This window comes from Artemia franciscana, chromosome 11 (genome assembly GCF_032884065.1).
Source record: "Artemia franciscana chromosome 11, ASM3288406v1, whole genome shotgun sequence".
Classification (NCBI taxonomy): Eukaryota; Metazoa; Arthropoda; class Branchiopoda; order Anostraca; family Artemiidae; genus Artemia; species Artemia franciscana.
Window position 1 is genome coordinate 33,088,683 of NC_088873.1, and position 18,196 is coordinate 33,106,878.

General features: G+C 34.5%; 2 protein-coding genes across 8 annotated transcripts in view; one reads left to right on the plus strand and one right to left on the minus strand.

Moving 5' to 3' along the window:
* Positions 1 to 18,196, minus strand: part of LOC136033112 (phospholipid-transporting ATPase ABCA3-like) — a 177,832-nt gene that overhangs the window by 66,839 nt on the left and 92,797 nt on the right. For all 4 annotated transcript variants that reach the window (XM_065713741.1, XM_065713739.1, XM_065713740.1 and 1 more), the window contains 6 exons: positions 17,206 to 17,340; positions 12,500 to 12,620; positions 10,001 to 10,155; positions 8,608 to 8,763; positions 5,656 to 5,727; positions 1,637 to 1,775 (listed from right to left, as the gene is read on the minus strand). In XM_065713741.1, the coding sequence (XP_065569813.1) occupies positions 1,637 to 1,775; positions 5,656 to 5,727; positions 8,608 to 8,763; positions 10,001 to 10,155; positions 12,500 to 12,620; positions 17,206 to 17,340 (778 nt within the window). The remainder of the gene's footprint in view (positions 1 to 1,636; positions 1,776 to 5,655; positions 5,728 to 8,607; positions 8,764 to 10,000; positions 10,156 to 12,499; positions 12,621 to 17,205; positions 17,341 to 18,196) is intronic.
* LOC136033115 (uncharacterized) overlaps positions 2,368 to 18,196 on the plus strand; it is a 104,931-nt gene continuing 89,102 nt past the window's right edge. For 3 of the 4 annotated variants that reach the window (XR_010618854.1, XR_010618855.1, XR_010618858.1), the window contains exons 1-2: positions 2,368 to 2,404; positions 10,551 to 10,642. The gene's annotated coding sequence lies outside the window, so the exon portion shown is untranslated. Of the gene's footprint in view, positions 2,405 to 10,550; positions 10,643 to 15,756; positions 17,211 to 18,196 lie in introns of those variants that run through there. The other variant, XR_010618856.1, reaches the window with a different exon arrangement.

Here is an 18,196-nt window from a genome sequence, read left to right on the forward strand (position 1 = left end):
TGCATGTTTTGATTTTGGCTCACCGCACATGAATAATTAAAACGAAATTTGCATATTAATTTTTTTTTGCTAAAGGGCTTTCTCATAGTTTTGATCGGACGATTCTGATACAAAGGGGTTGGGGGAGGAGGCTTAGTTGCACTCCAATTTTTGGTAACTTAAAAAGGCAACTAGAACGTTTTATTTTTTGCGAACGTTTTTATTAGTGATAAATATACGTAACTTGTGAATTAACTTACGTAACGAAATTCTATATTTGTATATTTTTATTACGCATATGAGTTCTCCCCCTCGTCAACATCTCGCTCTTTACACTAAAGCTTCAATTTCGTGCCAATTCTTTAAGAATGACCCCTGAATCACAAAGGCCGTAGAATAAATAGTTGAAATTACTGAAAATACTTTAGCGTAAGCAGTGAGGTATTGTGGAGGAGACGAGCCCCCTTATAATCATAATAATTTATATTCGTTTTAGGTTCTATTGCTGCTCCTTACTTCCACCTGAAAAAAACTTTTTTTTTAGTTATTTCCTCATTTTTTTTAAAAGTGCTAGAAAATCCTGCTGCCCCTTCATGGAAATTTTCTTCCCTCATGATATATTCCTCCATTGAAAGATCCTTCCACGTAACCCCCAACCCCGAAACCCCTTTAACATGAAAAAGTCCCCCTGAAAATGTCTGCATACGTCCCAATAACCATTACTATATGTAAACAATGGTCAAAGTTTATAACTTGCTGCCCCTCCCCCGGAGACTTTGGGGGATTAAGTCGTACTGAAAGACATAATTATTAGGCTTGTCGACTATGCTGAACAAAATGGCTATCTAAAAATTTTGATCCAGTGACTTTGGGAAAAAATGAGCGTGCGAGGGGGCCTGGGTGCCCTCCAATTTTTTTGGTCACTTCAAAAGGGCACTAGAACTTTTGATTTCCGCTAGAATGAGCCCTATTGCGACATTCTAGGTTCACTGGGTCGATAATATCACGCCTGGGAAAAAAATAAATAAACACGCACCCGTGATCTGTCTTTAGGATTCTATTACTTTTAAGGGGCGTTTCTCTCTTTGTCGAAAATACGGCAAATATTCTCAGACCCGTAACTTTTGATAGGTAAGATTAACTTGAAACTTGTATATTTGAAATAAGCATAAAAATACGATTCTTTTGATGTAAGCATTGGTATCAATTCCTTTTTTTAGAGTTTCGGTTAGTATTGAGCTGGGCCGCTCATTATTTGCAGTTTATTACCTCAATTTGTTTGATATATTATTGTCCAAATTTCATTTTTTAGAGTTTTGGCTACTACAATACCTAGTCACTCCTTACTTACAATTCGCTAAAAAGAACTGCTGATTTATCTTTTGTCACCTCTTATGAAAAGAGAAAAAAAAATACTAATTGCCAACTTTTTAAAGGTACGTTAACTGTAGGAATACTTGGGACAATGCCTGAGCGACTTAGGATTATTCATAGCAATGTTGTCAAAAAGGGAAAGGTGTCCATGTCAAAGGGGCTTATGCACAGTCTTAGTGTGGGAAAGTTCCATATACCGTTCTGCCGCCTAAAGATTAAAACTGTCATACTTATTTTATTATAGAAGCAATTTCCAAATTCATAAGTGACCAAATTTTCTTACCGTATACTTTTTTCAAAAATAAAGAAGAACCGATGCACTGTATTTTTCCAGATGACATAATTGCTATTCTGTCTCCCAAAAAATCAGCTTCGTCCATAAAATGGGTTGTTAGAAGTATTGTGCGGCCTGTCTTCTCGTTCTAGAAATAAGATTACTCATTATACAATAAAAAATAAGAAAATAGTTGCTGACCATCATTCGATCTACAGTAGGTTCATTTTTCAACCTTTAAGAACTATAATGCCATTCAAACATCAAATGGTAATCAGAGTCTACCATTTCTCACTTCCATTCCTCGGTATATGAAAGTCGTATCTGTTTAGGAAGACGAAAATGTGTTTTAACATATTTTTTTGGACAACACTTTCTTTTTCATTTGATATTTTATGGACATAATGGAAAACCAGTGGACTAATGGAAATACGATAAAACTTTTTTTTCAACACAAAACAAGAAAAACTGACTTTCAACTAGTTGATTATTTGGAGTTGATTATTCGGCTATAAATAGAGATACGGGAGATATTTCCTTAAGCCCAATTTATAATAATTTAATATTAAATGACTCTATGAATATTTTCGCCCAGTCTAATTTAAGACAACCTGTCCGCATATCTGATGAAAACTGAAATTGTAGACAGGCGAAATCTGTTGCAAGGCAAAGGATACTTATTCAATCTAATTGGTAACTTCTCTTTCATTGATTTCAAGTTGGTTTTTGTTGTTTGAGTCAGTGTCTTTTTTCCTTTCGTGCAGTTCACTTAAAAAGGTTAGATTTTGCTGTTGTTTCTTCTTTGTTTTTATTTGTTCCTCTTTTTTTTGCACGGAGGACGACATGGCGGGGGTACCTGTTGAAATATTTGCTTGCTTTTCATGTTTTGCTAATGGCTCATAAAATCCTCGTTTTTTCACCTAATTGTTTTTCTATTTTCATTTTTTGTTTCCTTTCTTTGTTTTCGTGAGTCTATCCCTATCCAGTAAACCGGTAATTGAAACTTGCATATTATCCCTAAAGCCTAGATTGATTCACACAGGTCTGGTTTGTATAAAAATATCTGTTTTGGTTCCCAAGATGCTAGGGTTTTAACTTATCTCTTAATTGTATGATATTCTTCTTCTCTTGCTAGCAAAAATAGTTAAATTTTGGAAATTCTGAAAACAAAAGCTATCTTCATTTCATTTTGAAGGTGTCAAAGCCTGTCATCTAATATTGGAAATTCTGGTAATCTAAATGTAGAGTTGAAGTTATAAACACTAAATTATTAAACAAATTTCACGCTATTCTGTATGTGATGAATATCTTTCATGCCGTCCAAAATCCAAAATTTAAGCCTTTTGGTAAGGTAAGATTACTGAAGTAAAAGCAACTTGAAAAAAAAAGCAAGTGGAAGGAATTAAGAAACAAATCGCAGCTTTCAATTTTACGTCAAACATTACAAGACGCCTTCGAAGTGACTTCAATAACGATAGAGCTGCTTTAGAAGTATTTACGGAAAGAATTTTGTTGTACCGTGTCATAATGCAGTTCATTTGGCACCAAGTGAAATTGCTCGCTAGGGGCCCCCGTTGTAATTAGTTGCTAGGGTCCAGTGTCTTGAAGGTTTCCCACTAGCTGGCCCCTGATGTCTAGGACAACGCTAGATCGCGTCATCCTTAACATAAGTAAATATTCCCCTATTGCATAACAACCAGAGAAATTATAAGAAATGTCTTGAAGAAAAATGTCTTGAAAACGTCTTGAAACGTCTTGAAAATTATGTTGAATAAAAATGTCTTTAGCCTTGAAATGTCTTGAAAAATGTCTTGAAGAAAAATGTCTTAAAAAAACTTCCTCATTTGGCTAGTGGACTCCAATAGTTCCTATTCCATAGCAAACAGAAGTAAATAAACCCTATTATGTAACAACCAAAATTTTCTAGCATATAAAATTACAATCAAGTCCCATAGAAAATATTTCCTTGAATTGATAGGATATTCTTTTCTAATGAAAGTTTTTGTTCTCAGCCATTGATTTTCTTCAAAAATTTTGAATGGCTAATCAAGATTTTGCAAGGGTTAATGAAAATATTTTATTTAAAAATGTTGATGAAAGCAAATAATGCAAAATCCAGATATAGACGTCAATATCTTTTCTTTTTCATTAGAATGCAATAGAAGATGCTTCTTTAGGAGCCACAGCTTCGAAAATAAAAACACTGAGGTAGTTGCTTCTACCCATTACTTAAATCTAATATTACATCGTTCCTATAAGTAATTTAAATAACACTTTAATAACCTATCAAACAGATCGCGCTAGTGAACTATAATTATTGTGTGTGTGTGTGTGTGTGTGTGTGTATGTGTATGTGTGTGTAAATAACTATGCCTCTCGGGGTGACATGGCCTTCCAGAGACCCTGTGGAGAGGGTTGTAAGCTATGAAATTTGCCCCTTGTTTGCATACAGTATTTGTTAACATACGTTAATGTTAATATAAGTTTCGAAATATATGGAAATTCTTTTGGGAGGGAGAATTTTTCACGGAGAGAATGTTTCATTGAGAGGAGGGTTTCCTAGGGGGGGGTGATTCAAAGGGAAAATTCTACTTGGGGAGACTTTGTCAGAATTTATATACGGAATTTCTTTTTATTTGTCTTACTTTCTCGTTGGAAACTCGATTTTACATGTGGAGAGAATACTACTGCTACTACTACTACTAACTCAGCGGAGCACCAAGCCACCTGAGGTCAACACTGCTGTGTACGGTCTTCCTCCATCCCAATCAATTCAAATCCTCCCTCTTTACTTCCTTCAAGAGGTTAGCATTTCCCTTAAATCTTTCCTTACAACGTCGTCCCACCCCAGTTAGGGACAACCTGCTTTTCGTTTGGCCTAAATGGTCGGCCGACAAGGACAATCTTTAGCAATATCTGATCCTTCATCCGCAAAACGTGTCCTGGCCACATCATTCTTTGTTATATTATAGCCCTAAAGGCGAGATCGAACCACATTTTTCGTACAGCTTACTGTTTCAGATATTGTCAGTCATTCGGGTACCCAAATAATCCGTGGAGAGAATGCTCTGGAGGAACTATCTGGGGTAAATTTCCAGCGGGGAAGGAATCATCTCGGGGGATTTGTTCGTTGGGTGATTTTCCCCGTGGAGTAATTTTCAGCGGGAGAAACTTTCAATTAGGAAGGGAATTTTTCGGGAAATTTTTCTTGGAGAGGGGATTTCTGGCGTAATTTTAAAACTAACAGAAAATAAATGAAGAACTAATTTGTTTTTCAAATGAAAGTAAGGATAATTTTCCAGGGGAATTGTCCACAGGAAATTTTCCATGGAGGAATTGTCAGTGAGGAGTGAATAATCCGGAGAAAACTTTACAGGGGGGGGGGGGTTATTTTATGCAAGAGAAAATTTCCATGAATAAATTTTTTCGAAGGAGGAAGTTTTCGTGGGTGGGGAGATTCTAATGATAGGGAAGTAGATTTCTCGGCATTTTTTGAAAACGATCAGAAATTAAATAAAAATGAAGCTTTTTTGGCTGAAAGTGAGGAGCAGCATTAAAAATTAAAACAGATAGAAATTATTCCGTATATGAGGGGACTACTCCTCAATCCCTCTCTCTTTACGCTAAAATCCGACTTCTTGTCCAAATTCTTTAATAGCGACTTCTCTAAGACCAAAACCTGTTTAATTGGAATAAGAACTAAAAATTCGCAAGTACTAAAAAATTTAGCTTAACGGGTTAGGAATTAAGGAGAGAGCAGTCCCCCTTCTATAGAGAATAACTCTTTTTAAATTAATATACTAAATCCAACACTGAATTAAGAATAATATTAATTGTTCATTGCATTTAGAAGTCCGGAGTGGGAAAGGATTTGTTTAAAAAGAAAAGATTTCAAAATATGTTCTTCGTTTGTTTTTTCATGGCTTATGTTACTAAATAGGTAGTTGCCAAATTTAGCAGTAAACTCTCACTGGCGCTTGGGCCGTGAATAAAAATTTTATAAGGGGAAGATTTTAAAAGAAATATACTTGAAGCAGGTCCCAAATGGCTCTTCTAGACGAGGGATCCATTCCAGAGGTTGGCTCATCAAGCATGACGACCTAAAAAAGAGAAGAGAAATAAAATAAGTCCAAATGAGCCAGAGATTAATTGGAATCAAAAGCCCGAATTTTTATCTTTCACTTTTCTTACAAATTACGGAGGGAGTTTGGGTTTCAATAAGTTTTATACCAATTCCCACTTCGAAACCCCCAGTAAAATCGTTTTGTATCCCAATTTCTATTTGATTTTGCAACTCTGTTGAAGGAGGTGTGTCAGTGATACATAATTTCACCTTTTCAACTGGAATGTAATTTTTTTTTTAATTACTCGTGAATAAAAAAAAACACAGGCAGAAATTTCTTGGGGAAAAGGGGAGGGCGTATGTAGCAAAGTACTATAACCAACAATGTATCACTAAAATTTCTAGGGAACTGTATCAGACCAAGGCTTAATTTTCTTCGGAAAGTGGGATGGCAAAAAGGGTTTTTTCAAAATCTAATTTAATACAAATTTGTAGTTTTTATCCCAAGGAGCACAGTGTTATTTTTCACCTTAAGTATTTTCTTATCAGGGTTTACATCGCCTTCAATAGTGCCATCTCTAGGCACAGGTAACACGAATTGACTTAAACGACAAAAATGCTGGTTTTTTCTCTTTGATCTTTAAACATAACTAAAATAAGGAGGTCGTTATTGAGATGGAATTTGTAAAAGTTGTTTATGAGCAGCCTATAACATTGTTAAAGTTCAACCTACATTTGAGTGACAACATCGTAAAGAGTCTACGAGAAGCTTCATAAACAAAAAGGTAGCTGAAAAGGCTTTGTATTAAAAAAATGAACAACACTGTCTTGTTACTAAAAATTGCGGGACTAAATTTCACAAAAGATACGCCTTAAATTCTTTAAATTTTGATCTTGATTATATAATCATGAAGGGATTTAACTAGCTTCAACCTTTTGCGCTACTGAAAATCTCTTTGAGGAGTTCTGTTATTATTTCCAACGCTTCATATCATTCTCAAGAATAGTAGTCAGCACAGAGGGGGTTTTAGGGTAGGCACAGAGGAAGCAAGTGCAGAGACCTTGGGGGCACACAATTTAAGACAAATAATTTAACGGTTATAATCATTTTGCATTTTTTAAATTGTATCAATAAAGTACAAGGCGAAGGTAATAAATGAAAATAATCAAAAAATTATTAATTAAATAACAAACTAAAAATAAATTAATATAATCAAATAATAATAAAATTAATTAAATTAGGATAACTAATAATAATTAAATAATTTAAACAATATATTGAAAAATAATTAAAAAATGGATTGATAATTGATTAATAAATTGAAAATAATTTTTAAGTAAATAGAATTTTTTAGGAAACAGGGAGAGGGGGGGGCAGTGGGCAAGATTTTCCTCCGAACGCAAGAAAGACCAAAACTGCCACTGAGTCAACATAAAAAGTCAATTCCTTAGCTTCTGCTTATGATTTCTTTTTTAGTCAGTTGATCTAAGGAGGAAGCGCTTTTTCAGATAGCTCATAAATATTACCCTTTTTCGTAACAGGCTATAAAAAAGTTAAGAATGCTTTCAGGTCAATGACGCGTAAAGCTAAGAAAGCATTATGAGAAAAACATTTTAGAGCATAGAAGGAATCCAATGAGCGCCTAAATGTCCATAAATTATGTTATCTCACCAGTTAATGGATCATTTTCATTATTGACGAAAGCAATCGTTAATGATAAGGCATTCCCAAGAATTTGGAGATAAAGAAATAGCTGGCTTTCTATCTAGCCTTAACTGGTGAACTAACCGTATATTCAAGTCCTCGACCAAGCTCTAACGGGAATTTTCGAAAGTGCTAAGGATTTTACAAAAAATACTTTAGTTGAAGCCAAACAGTGAGCTGAACTTCTTAAGCCTAAAATACTTTTCATCTTCCCTACCTGGCTCAATTCAAACTCGTAACATGAGGTTTATTGTAATTTTGATTTTGAACTCAGTTAAAAAATTAATTTAAATATCTATTGGTCAAAATGTTTAGCAAATTCATTAAAATCTCTCTATAATTGTCATTCACAAAGCGACTGATAAATCTGAGAAAATGTTTGATACTCGTCTGACGAAATTATTTTTTTTTTCTTTACTTGCATTTTGGAATCAATATACGAAAAATAGGCTTATTTCTGAATAAAATTATCTTGAATTTCTTTCTTTTGAAGGATTACTTTGAAATCTGTTATTGGGTATTAGTAACAAAAATCCACCTTAAGAGATGATCGATGATTAACTTTAAACCAGAAAAAAGAAAACCAAACCCTTGTATCATCGTCTCTTGCTTTGACTGAAGTCTATGCTAAAGCTAAAGAGGAAAAAAAATCTTAGCCTCTAGTGGGTGTTACTAACTTGCTATTACTTTTAAGATTTATTGTTTGTTCTATAGAATAATTGATGGACGAAAACGTATAGAATACCATACATTTTTACTATACATTTTTACATTTTAAAAAACTGCGGTATTGCAAACAAGCATATAAATTCAAATGAACAGTTTTATCTTTATTTCATCCACCCACTGCAACAAACCTTGGACATTTATCTTTTGAATTTCAGCATATAATTTTTTTTCGATCAAATAAAACTTTTTGCAAAAAAAACTTTACAAGACTTTTTTCTTATAGCTCAGTTCTTTACTAGTACTCGAAGCAGAACCAGGCGTTTTTCCGTCTTTCCTGCCAACTGAAGTTATGAAGTCACATAGGACTTCATAACTTCATAACTTTGTTTAACCGCAAAATCCCAAGACTCTCGTTTATAATTTGGTTCCTTACGAGCCACGTGAACTTCATATTTTTTTTCTATGCTTTTTCTCATGAATTAATTTGCAGAACTTAAGAGGAAGTATGAATATGGCAAACATCCAATTTTTATGACCTATTACCTTTGAGCCGGCACAGAGGGCAATTCCAACTGACAGTTTTCTTTTCATTCCTCCAGATAAAGTTTTTGCCAATGCATGGCGTTTGTTTTCAAGCTTAAGCATCTTGAGAATTCGGTCAGTCTCATATGGTACTAACTTTTTGTCAAGTCCTTTTAGCTGGAAGAAAATGAGAAATTAATAGCACAGATAGACGGATGTACTACATGGAGGAAAAATTGGGATTCAAATATATTTTGCTGCCTTTAATGATGCAAAATTCCAGTGGATAACCAAATGGGTTAAGAGAGCTGCTTAAAATCTTAGATGTTTAATTTTCTAATCACTATGGATTTTGCGCTACAACTTGCCGAGTTTTATAATCTTTTTGAATTTGGTTGATGCGACATCAACACATCAGTCCTCAACTGAAAGCATTTCATTGATGTGTGATAAGAAGGATTTCATTGGTTTACCCTACATTCCAAACGCAGTTGTAAACTGGGAAAAATTTTCAAAAAACGCAGAAATGGTTGTTTCCATACCAGAGGGAACCACCAACAACTAGGAGAGAGCTTATCAGAAAACAAATCATCAATAGAAAGCGCCATTAAGCTACGCCAGTGGCTATTGAACTGTCATTTATATGAGATTAAAATTCTTTCAACTTTCTATAGTAGAAGCCAAATATCCAACCAATAGGCCTTCTTACAACCATGAAACATGTTTGAACCAAAAACCGGAAAGATTTTCAGTCACTACGATTGTGTACCTAAGGTTGTCTTGTGAGTCTAGCAGCATTATAATTTTCGGAGGTGTCTCAATTTTTGCTACCAGCTAGTTCTTCAAAAAATCAGGTTTTACTTATTTTTTAAGAAGAGTCTTATCTAGTTTTTTCTTCTTCTGATGTGTACCACAACAAAGAAGCTGTCAGAACCTCAATATTTTCAAAATGAGCTATTTCATGAACCAATTTGCATCAAAAACATATACAATGTATATTCACTATAGCTTCAAGAAATATTGATTAGTTTTAAAAAGGATAGCATGTCTCTTTGTTCATAAGAAAAAAAAGATGTAATGTATGAAAACCAGATAAATTTCTGGTAAATACCCTAGAAATACTCCGATCTCAAATCAGAGGGCCCAAAGAGCCTCCCACGTGTTAAAGACCACTGAAGTGACTGCATATGACAAAATACTCCATACTTACTTTTAATTGATCCAAAGTCTCAATGGAAATATGGAGTTTTGCCTGTATAAAAGTTGATGAAACTTTGAGATTGTTGAGCGGGGATCTCATGCTTGTTTAAAATCCTAATTCAACTCTATAGCCTGATTCCGTAAACTTGGAAATTGAATTTGACCCATACTTTAAATGGCCTAACAGCTATAAAAAAGGTAAAAGTTTTCTTACCTCACAAAAAAATCTTAGATGTTCTTCCACAGTCAAACTCTTGAACAGAACATCATGTTGAGGACATAATCCAAGACTTCCTCGCACATTTTCAATATCTGTGCGAATGTCAAACCCATTTACGTAAGCGGTCCCAGAACTTGGTGGGAAAAGTCCTTCAAAAGACAAAATATAATTTAAATCCATCTTATAATTATATATTTTAGTTCAAAGAGTTAGTTTAGCGCAAGTAAATAGAATGAATAGTGATTTAAAAAATATACAATCGAGACATAAATTGCTAGCAGAAAGACACGCAATAGCAGTCGTTAAAGCTTAGCCGTTGTAATTCAATTCAAAATTTGCTGTGTGCCGTTTTCAAATATTTTCATTTTCAATTATGTACACTAAAGCTTCCTAAACAGGTACCCACTATGATTTTGTAAATAGGAAGCTATTCAACATAAAGAGATAAATGATTAGCAATCTTAAATTTTCCAGTATCGATTCACTTTTTTCAGTATACCAGCTAGTCATAATCAATGATAGTTTTTTTTTTACCCCCCAACAGTTTGTCTTCACCAGAAGAGGTTGTCAAACTCTAGCACAACTTGGCGGAAATTCTTTCTATGGGAAGGAAAAACCGGGATACCTAAATTCAAGGTATGAGAACAATTTTTCCGACAGATTTTTCAAATCTCAACTAAAGATAGTCAGAGGTTAAACATACAAGTTTTGTATTTTTAAATTCAGGGGACCCATTCAATCTCTGTAACGGAGGAGGAAAGGCAGCTCTAATTTCTTGTCGTCAAGAGGTCTTCAAAAAAATCATCAGGTTTCAACCAAGTAGAGACCAGATAGCGTCCTAATTACAGATGTTGAGAGTTGGGTACCATTAAAACCTCTGTAAGGAAAGGGCGGGGGCTAGAGTAAAGACTACCACATTTTGTCATCAGTCCATCTATCACGGAGGACTTCATACTCCAAAAAACGTGGTGCATTTTAGAGTTAAAGTCCTAGTTTGCTTTTGTGGTTTCTAATTTGTAATTTTGCAACAATGAATGTTGTAAATATGTGATGTTAGGTGTGATTAGACGCAATATTGCGGAAGCTATATTGTGGAAGCTATATCTATTCATCGTGACATCTACAGGAGTGGGCTGATAGAATCAAATTAAACTTGGTAGAAGTGAAGCCATATTTTTTCCTTATCCATCTTTGTGATTAAGAGCCGATTGATCGATTGTGATTCTGTGGGTAATAAAGGAGGAGAGGGGGATGGAGCTACATTTTTTCATCTGGATATCCATCAAGATATTTTGTCAGATTTTAATCATATTTTATAGATAGGTAACGTCCGAATTTTCATTTTTGAACGTCCGACCCCGAATCAATCTTTTTTTGGGTGACATTCCCTGAGTTCCTGTCATTACGACACTTGAATTAATAATTTACTCTATATCAGCTAAATTTGAGCGAAAGTGCTGATTAAGTTCTTAGTTTTCGTTTTTATGGTGTCCGGGGCCGATTTCACCTGCTTTCAAGGGACACTTAAATTATAGTTTTTAGAGTATCTTGTTAAAGGGTTCGTTGGATTCCAGCCAAACTTAGTCAGACGCAACAATATATTTCCAGAGAACATGATCAATTCGACCTCACTAAGGGAGTAGGATTAGTATTACTTAAATTCTCGGCCTAACTACATCTATTTGAAGAGGCCATGCGATCTAAAAACACTTCGTGGGAATCCAGTTAACTCTTAGTTATTTCCTAATCAATGTCTGAACCTGGATCAACTTCTGTGAGTGAGTAGTAAGGGAGTTTTATCAAAATTTCGTTATTGGCCTAATTATAAAGCAGGCTGGTGGAAATCATTCCACGATATATGATAAACAGCTACAATCATTGTTTCGTGTGCCCATGCCCGATTGGACCTTTGTGATAGAATGGCTGCACTCTTGCCTTTCCTATCCACAAGAAGGGTAAGCTGAACATCGATTAAATTCGGTAGGAATAACCAGCCAAGATTTTTCTTGCAAATTTATGGGGTTTCAAGCCTTATCTGAGAAAAATAGTCACTTCCGTTGCTTCGCATCTATTACCAGTGGATCAAAGTTTTCACTTTAATTTACGGTCCAAAAGTTTAACTTTTTTTGTGAAACTATTTTTTTTGCGAAATTAAAAGAATTTCTGAAATTGTTTTTGAAAATACACAGCAGAATTAATACTAAAAACGAATACCTCAATGGTAAAGATGGGGTGCCTCGTTCCAAAAACTCAGCTAAGAGGCCCTTCTAAGCAGAGGCCTTTCAAAGCATATTCTTTTGTATAGTACTTTATACCTCAGAGAAAATGGCGAGAGGTTTCTCTGTTGTTTATTTTGTTTCTCTGTTGACCTCTCTTAATCTTTAGTTTATTCATATTGTGAATCAGCAGGTCCCTGCTATAGCTTGGTTACAATCATCTTTGAACGAGCGTCCAAATTTGACTGTTAACAATCAAAATACTTTTAATTCATACCAGTAAGCATAGACATAGTTGTGGTCTTTCCTGCTCCATTGTGGCCAAGTAAAGCTGTAATCTGACCCTCAAATAGTCTTAGATTCACGTTATTCACGGCCACTTTATTCTGCTTATAGACCTGAAATTACATTTCAGTAAATATCTGTATGACCTTTGTATAATGACACTCTGACATGGGAAACAATTCTTTACCGGTTCTAAATATAAAGGGATGGAATATACTGAGACAATCTTAATGAGCAATATAGAATCAGTAAGTTTTACTTACTTAAATTGTCAGTTAACAAGTTATCTTAGCGCAACCGAAAATTATTGTTCTTTACCACATTTTGAAGTATTTTGTTTTTAAATTCCATCAATTTTTTTTTTGAAAATGGAAAAGATGAAGAGGAAGAGATTCTTGAAAATGGAAAGATTCTTCACCTAATCAACTGTAGATAGTATATTTTTTTATGGATGAAACAAGGCGACTTTTATTTTATATTCTTATTTGGAGATTTCTTGTTTTCATTTGAACACTTCTTACCTAGATTATTGTATTTTTTCTTTACTGAACAAACATTTTTCCTTTTGCTTGACTTGCTTATACAACACTTATGTCATTTATTTATCAGTATATCAAATGAACATGTTTCTCCTTCTTCCTCAATAAGCTCTATAATTTTTAACCATGAATATTATATATTTGAAGTTATCAATGTTAGTCTTCCAAAATGATGATAAAAGATAACACATTCCAATTTGGCCAGTTCACAAATTACCTTAACAAACGTTAAGCCTCTGATGTGCATTAAGAAAAGAATCGAGTAGATATTCGCTCTGAAATATAGTAGCCCATTACAATGAAACTGACCAACGAAATATGATTAACATAACATTTGATCAAACTAACAATCAGTTCTTTAAAGAAGTTATTTAAGTTTTTTGTTTCTTTGTACAGTGCTTAAGGGCTTAACAAAAACAACTGAACAATGGAAAACATAAAATTATATATAAGACTTAAAATTTTACAAAAACAGCTAGTTTGAAAGAAAACAGTAGAAAGCCAGGACTGGTTACCATCAAAAATAAGGTAATGAGCTGATTCAGCTTTTTTCAAAAGCTTTGACAACCGATTTAATTCAACAACTGACATTGTTATCAACTGTACAAAGCTGACAACAAGATTAGTTTTGACAATTAAGGCAGTTGTCAATGGAAACGAAACATTTTCTCAGGCCAGCGTGTTTGTAGGAGACAATCAGAAGAAAAACTCACTCGTTACTATGGATTATCAAGCCTCAATTCTTAAAATAAGTGATGGGAGAAGATGTTGAAGTCAAGTAAAATTTGAAACTCCCTATTGAGTGTATTGCATAGGGTTATATTATTTTTCATTCTAGTCATTCAAAAACAACTCTTGTCCTTAATAAGCAAAAGAGATAGCTTCCATTTCATTCTTTTCAGAGATTAAATAAAAAAAACAAGTTTTTTTAACTGAAATTAAGGAGCGACATTAAAACTTAAAACGAACAGATATTACTTCGTATATGAAAGGGGCTGCTTCTTCATCAATGCCCCGCTCTTTACGCTAAAGTTTGACTCTTTCTCTCAACTGTTCTTTTTAAAACAGTAAAAAACTTTAGTGTAAAGAGCGGGGCGTTTATGAGGAAGCAGCCCCTTTCATATACGAAGAAATTTCTGTTCGTTTTAAGTTTTAATCTCGCTCCTTACTTTCAGTTAAAAGAACTTGTTTTTTTTTATTTAATTTCTGAACGTTTTTGAATCAATGCATGTTTTGATTTTGGCTCTCCGCAGAGGAATAATTAAAACAAAATTTGTATATTTATTTTTTGGCTAAATGGCTTTCTCATAGTTTTGATCGAATGATTTTGAGAAAAAAAAAGCGGGGGATGAAGCCTAGTTGCCCTCCGACTTTTTGGTTACCGGTACTTAAAAAGGCAACTAGAACTTTCAATTTTTACGAATGTTTTTATAAGTAAAAGATATATGTAACTTATGAATTAGCTTACGTAACGAAATTTTGTATTCTCATGTTTTTATTACATATATGAGGGGGTTCCCCTCTCATCAGTACCTCGCTCTTTACACTAAAGCTTAAATTTTGTCCCAATTCTTAAAAATAACCCCTGAATCACAAAAGCCGTTGAATAAATAGTTGAAATTACTAAAATTACTTTAGCGTAAAGAGCGAGGTGTTAGGAGGAGGTGAGCCCTTCATATGCGTAATAATTTCTGTTCGTTTTAAGTTTTAATGCTTCTTCTTAGTTCCAGTTGAAAAAAACTTTTTCATGTTTATTTTTTCATTGTTTTTTTTTTAAATGCTAGAAAATTCTGCGCTCCCTTCCTGGAAATTTTCTTCCCCCATGACAAATTCCTCAATGGAAAGTTCCCCAACATATCCCCCTCTTCTCATCCCCTCCCCCAACCAAAAAACCCCCCTTGAAACGTCTGTACACTTCCCCATAACTATTACTATATGTAAGCACTGGTCAAAGTTTGTAATTCGCAGCCCCTCCCACGGCGACTGTGGGGGAGTAAGTCGTCCCCAAAGACATAGTTATAAGGTTTATTGACTACGCTGAATAAAATGGCTATCTCAGAATTTTGATCCGGCGACTTTGGGAAAATAATTAGCGTGAGAGGGGCCTAGGTGCTAGGTGCCCTAGGACCACTGGGTCGATACGATCACCCCTGAAAAAAAAACAACAAATAAAAACGCATCCGTGATCTGCCTTCTGGCAAAAAATACAAAACTCCACATCTTTGTAGATAGGAGCTTGAAACTTCTACAAAAGGGTTCTCTGATACGCTGAATCTGATGGTGTGATTTTTGTTAAGATTCTATGACTTTTAGGGGGTGTTTCCCCCTATTTTCTAAAATAGAGCAAATTTTCTCAGGCTCGTAACTTTTGATGGGTAAGACTAAACTTGATGAAACTTATATATTTAAAATCAGCTTTAAAATGCAATTCTTTTGATGTAGCTATTGGTATCGAAATTCCATCTATAAACCTAAAACAGCCATTTAGCCAAAAAAAAAATATGCAAATTTCGTTCTAAGTATTCATGTGCGAAGAGCCAAAATCAAAACATGCATTAATTCAAAAACGTTCAGAACTGAAATAAAAAAAAAACAAAGTTTTTTAACAGAAAGTTTTTTTTAGAGTTTTAGTTACTATTGAGCCGGGTCGCTCCTTACTACAGTTCGTTACCACGAACTGTTTGATAAGCCTTTTTACTATTTTTTTTAGCATTTCTTCTGCGCTGTTCTTCGTTTCGAGTGGTTAGTTTCTGGACGCTTAGCGATCTATTTTTTGGTCCATGTCTTGCACAGAATTCAGATTTAAAAGAACTTGAGGATGCTTCTTCTATCTTCTAAATATGTTGCTTTCCTGTGAATTGTGGAAAATGGCAAGAACTGACGTATTAGTTGGTGATTTACAGAAGCCACCGCTGAAGTCTTATGCTCTGGCACAGTTGAAGATGATGGGATTAATTGTGCAGCCCCCCTTTTCCACAAGCGATACATAACATCTGAAATTTAAATATATCTAGGAGAACAGTACCCACAGTTCTGCCTAACCAAGATGTCATAAAAGCTTTTGGACTTGATGAGGTTCTTAATTTAGTCTCAAAATATTATGCTATTACATTTGCTGATATTCTTGTTTAATTTTTAAAAAGTAACCTAATATCCGGCTTCCCTAAGGTTGTGTGTGGAGCCACCATCTGTAACAAATAGGCAATCTATTAATTATGGGAACTATGACTTCAGGAGAAAGCACTCTAAGTTATACTGCCTGATAGCGCAATGCGATTAATTGGCTGAGGTAAAAGTTGAGGAATGTAATGTCTGGTTTGTATCAATGATATTACAAGATTTTGATAGTTCTTGACACAGGGGTCTTCAGTGGACACTGAAAGGGTATTATGCTCGGGGTGACTTGTTTGATTTACTAGAAGACTTTGTATGTAGCCTTTGGCAAAGAGTTGTCCTTTGACAGTGTCACGTGAAAGGAATACCCAGCGTGTGCTGGAGTACCTAAAGGATGAATGCTTAGGCTTGTTTGTTTGTGTTGCTTAGAAACGATTTAAATCACTGCGTAGTGGATAAAATTTCACACTTTCGCGTAGTTTTCACTCTTATGCACCGAGTATTCTAGCTTCATCAGAATGATTGAATGGTCCTGATCATCAAATGCTTTCGAAATATAAGCGTTACCGTTTTCACTAAAAACACTTATCGCGTTTATAGCTTATCGATATAAATTTAGGTTTTACACTTTATTCACATCCGTATCGTCACTCAACAACAGGGGACAAACTAACTCGGGTTTTCTAGACATGAACGAGCAAATAAACTGGTTTTCTTAGTTTTATAAGCCAAAGGTCACTGTAAACTTAGCCACTAAAGGAAGAAAAGGAGGACAATTGATTATGTTAAAGGGCTGAGAATACATCGTTAGACTATGTCTATTTTTTTAAATCTCGAATTTATTTATCTATAGGAAATTTTTGGTAATATCCTGTTTTCTGAATTTTTTTCATTTGATTAATGTTGTATTTTTGTGGGTATTTTATTATCAGTGTAGTTTTTGCTTTTTGTTGGTAAAAAAAAAAATAATTTATAAGGGGCATGATATTATTTGAGAAACAGAATGGTTTTTATGGCTTGAATAAGGTACGAGATGAAATCAAACCTTAGTTAAACCAGAAAGCACAACTCCAGCTTTGAGATTTAATGGCTCTTCTTCACAATTTTCTGGTTTCCAGGAGAATTCAGTAGATTCTTCAAAATAGGTGCCTCTGTTGCTATTGCCACACCAAAAAGACTTCTGTAACACAAACGCAAGTATTTAGTTTGTCATAGAAACTACCATATGTAACAATAATATTCTGTTTAATACTAATAGAGATAAATACATCATAGAATAACTTGTCGACGCAAAAACTGGAAACAAAAGCATGATTCCCCCCCCCCCCCAAAGTGGGTGTTCAAAGGTATTATGTGGTTGTTATGCAAACATAGGATGCTTCAGAAGAAACAAATCGATTTCTGGGGGAGGAGACACGGCTCTTTAGCCTCTCCTCCCTCTTGAATATATGCAAAAAGTGCATATACGTTAGCCTTATTTCATGCATATGCTCTCCAGCTTCGAGGCTTGCATTCCGCGATCTTGGATTTTATTTTATAAGTAAATAACAAAATAAGTTCAAGCAAGAAAGATAAGATTCAAACACATTCAGATCCTACAACACAAGGTTTAGCTATATTCAGGATGATATCCAAGGATGGGGGGGGGGTACCCGGTTTGAACCTTCCTGCCCCATAAACTTTTTTCTGATTCGTACAAGGATAATAACAATTTATGTAAACAGTATTTTACCTTTTGTAAAGTTATTTTGCCTCCCTCCTTGAATAAAATCCTGGACGTGGCCCTGGCTACATCTATAGCTTACTCAGCCTCTCTGAATGTTTGATATTCTACTTGAACGTTTGAATGTTTGTCCTTTCGTTGAAGCTCCTGATTAAACGCTAATCTTAATCTAAACCGTTGTTGAGCATTTATGCCTTGCGTTAAAAAGAAAGTTATTTTGTTTGACGTTAATGTCCCAAAGTTCTTCAAGTTTGGCTTTTTCTGTAAACCTTGAAAAACATCACATACAAAAATACTCTATCAGAACAGCTAG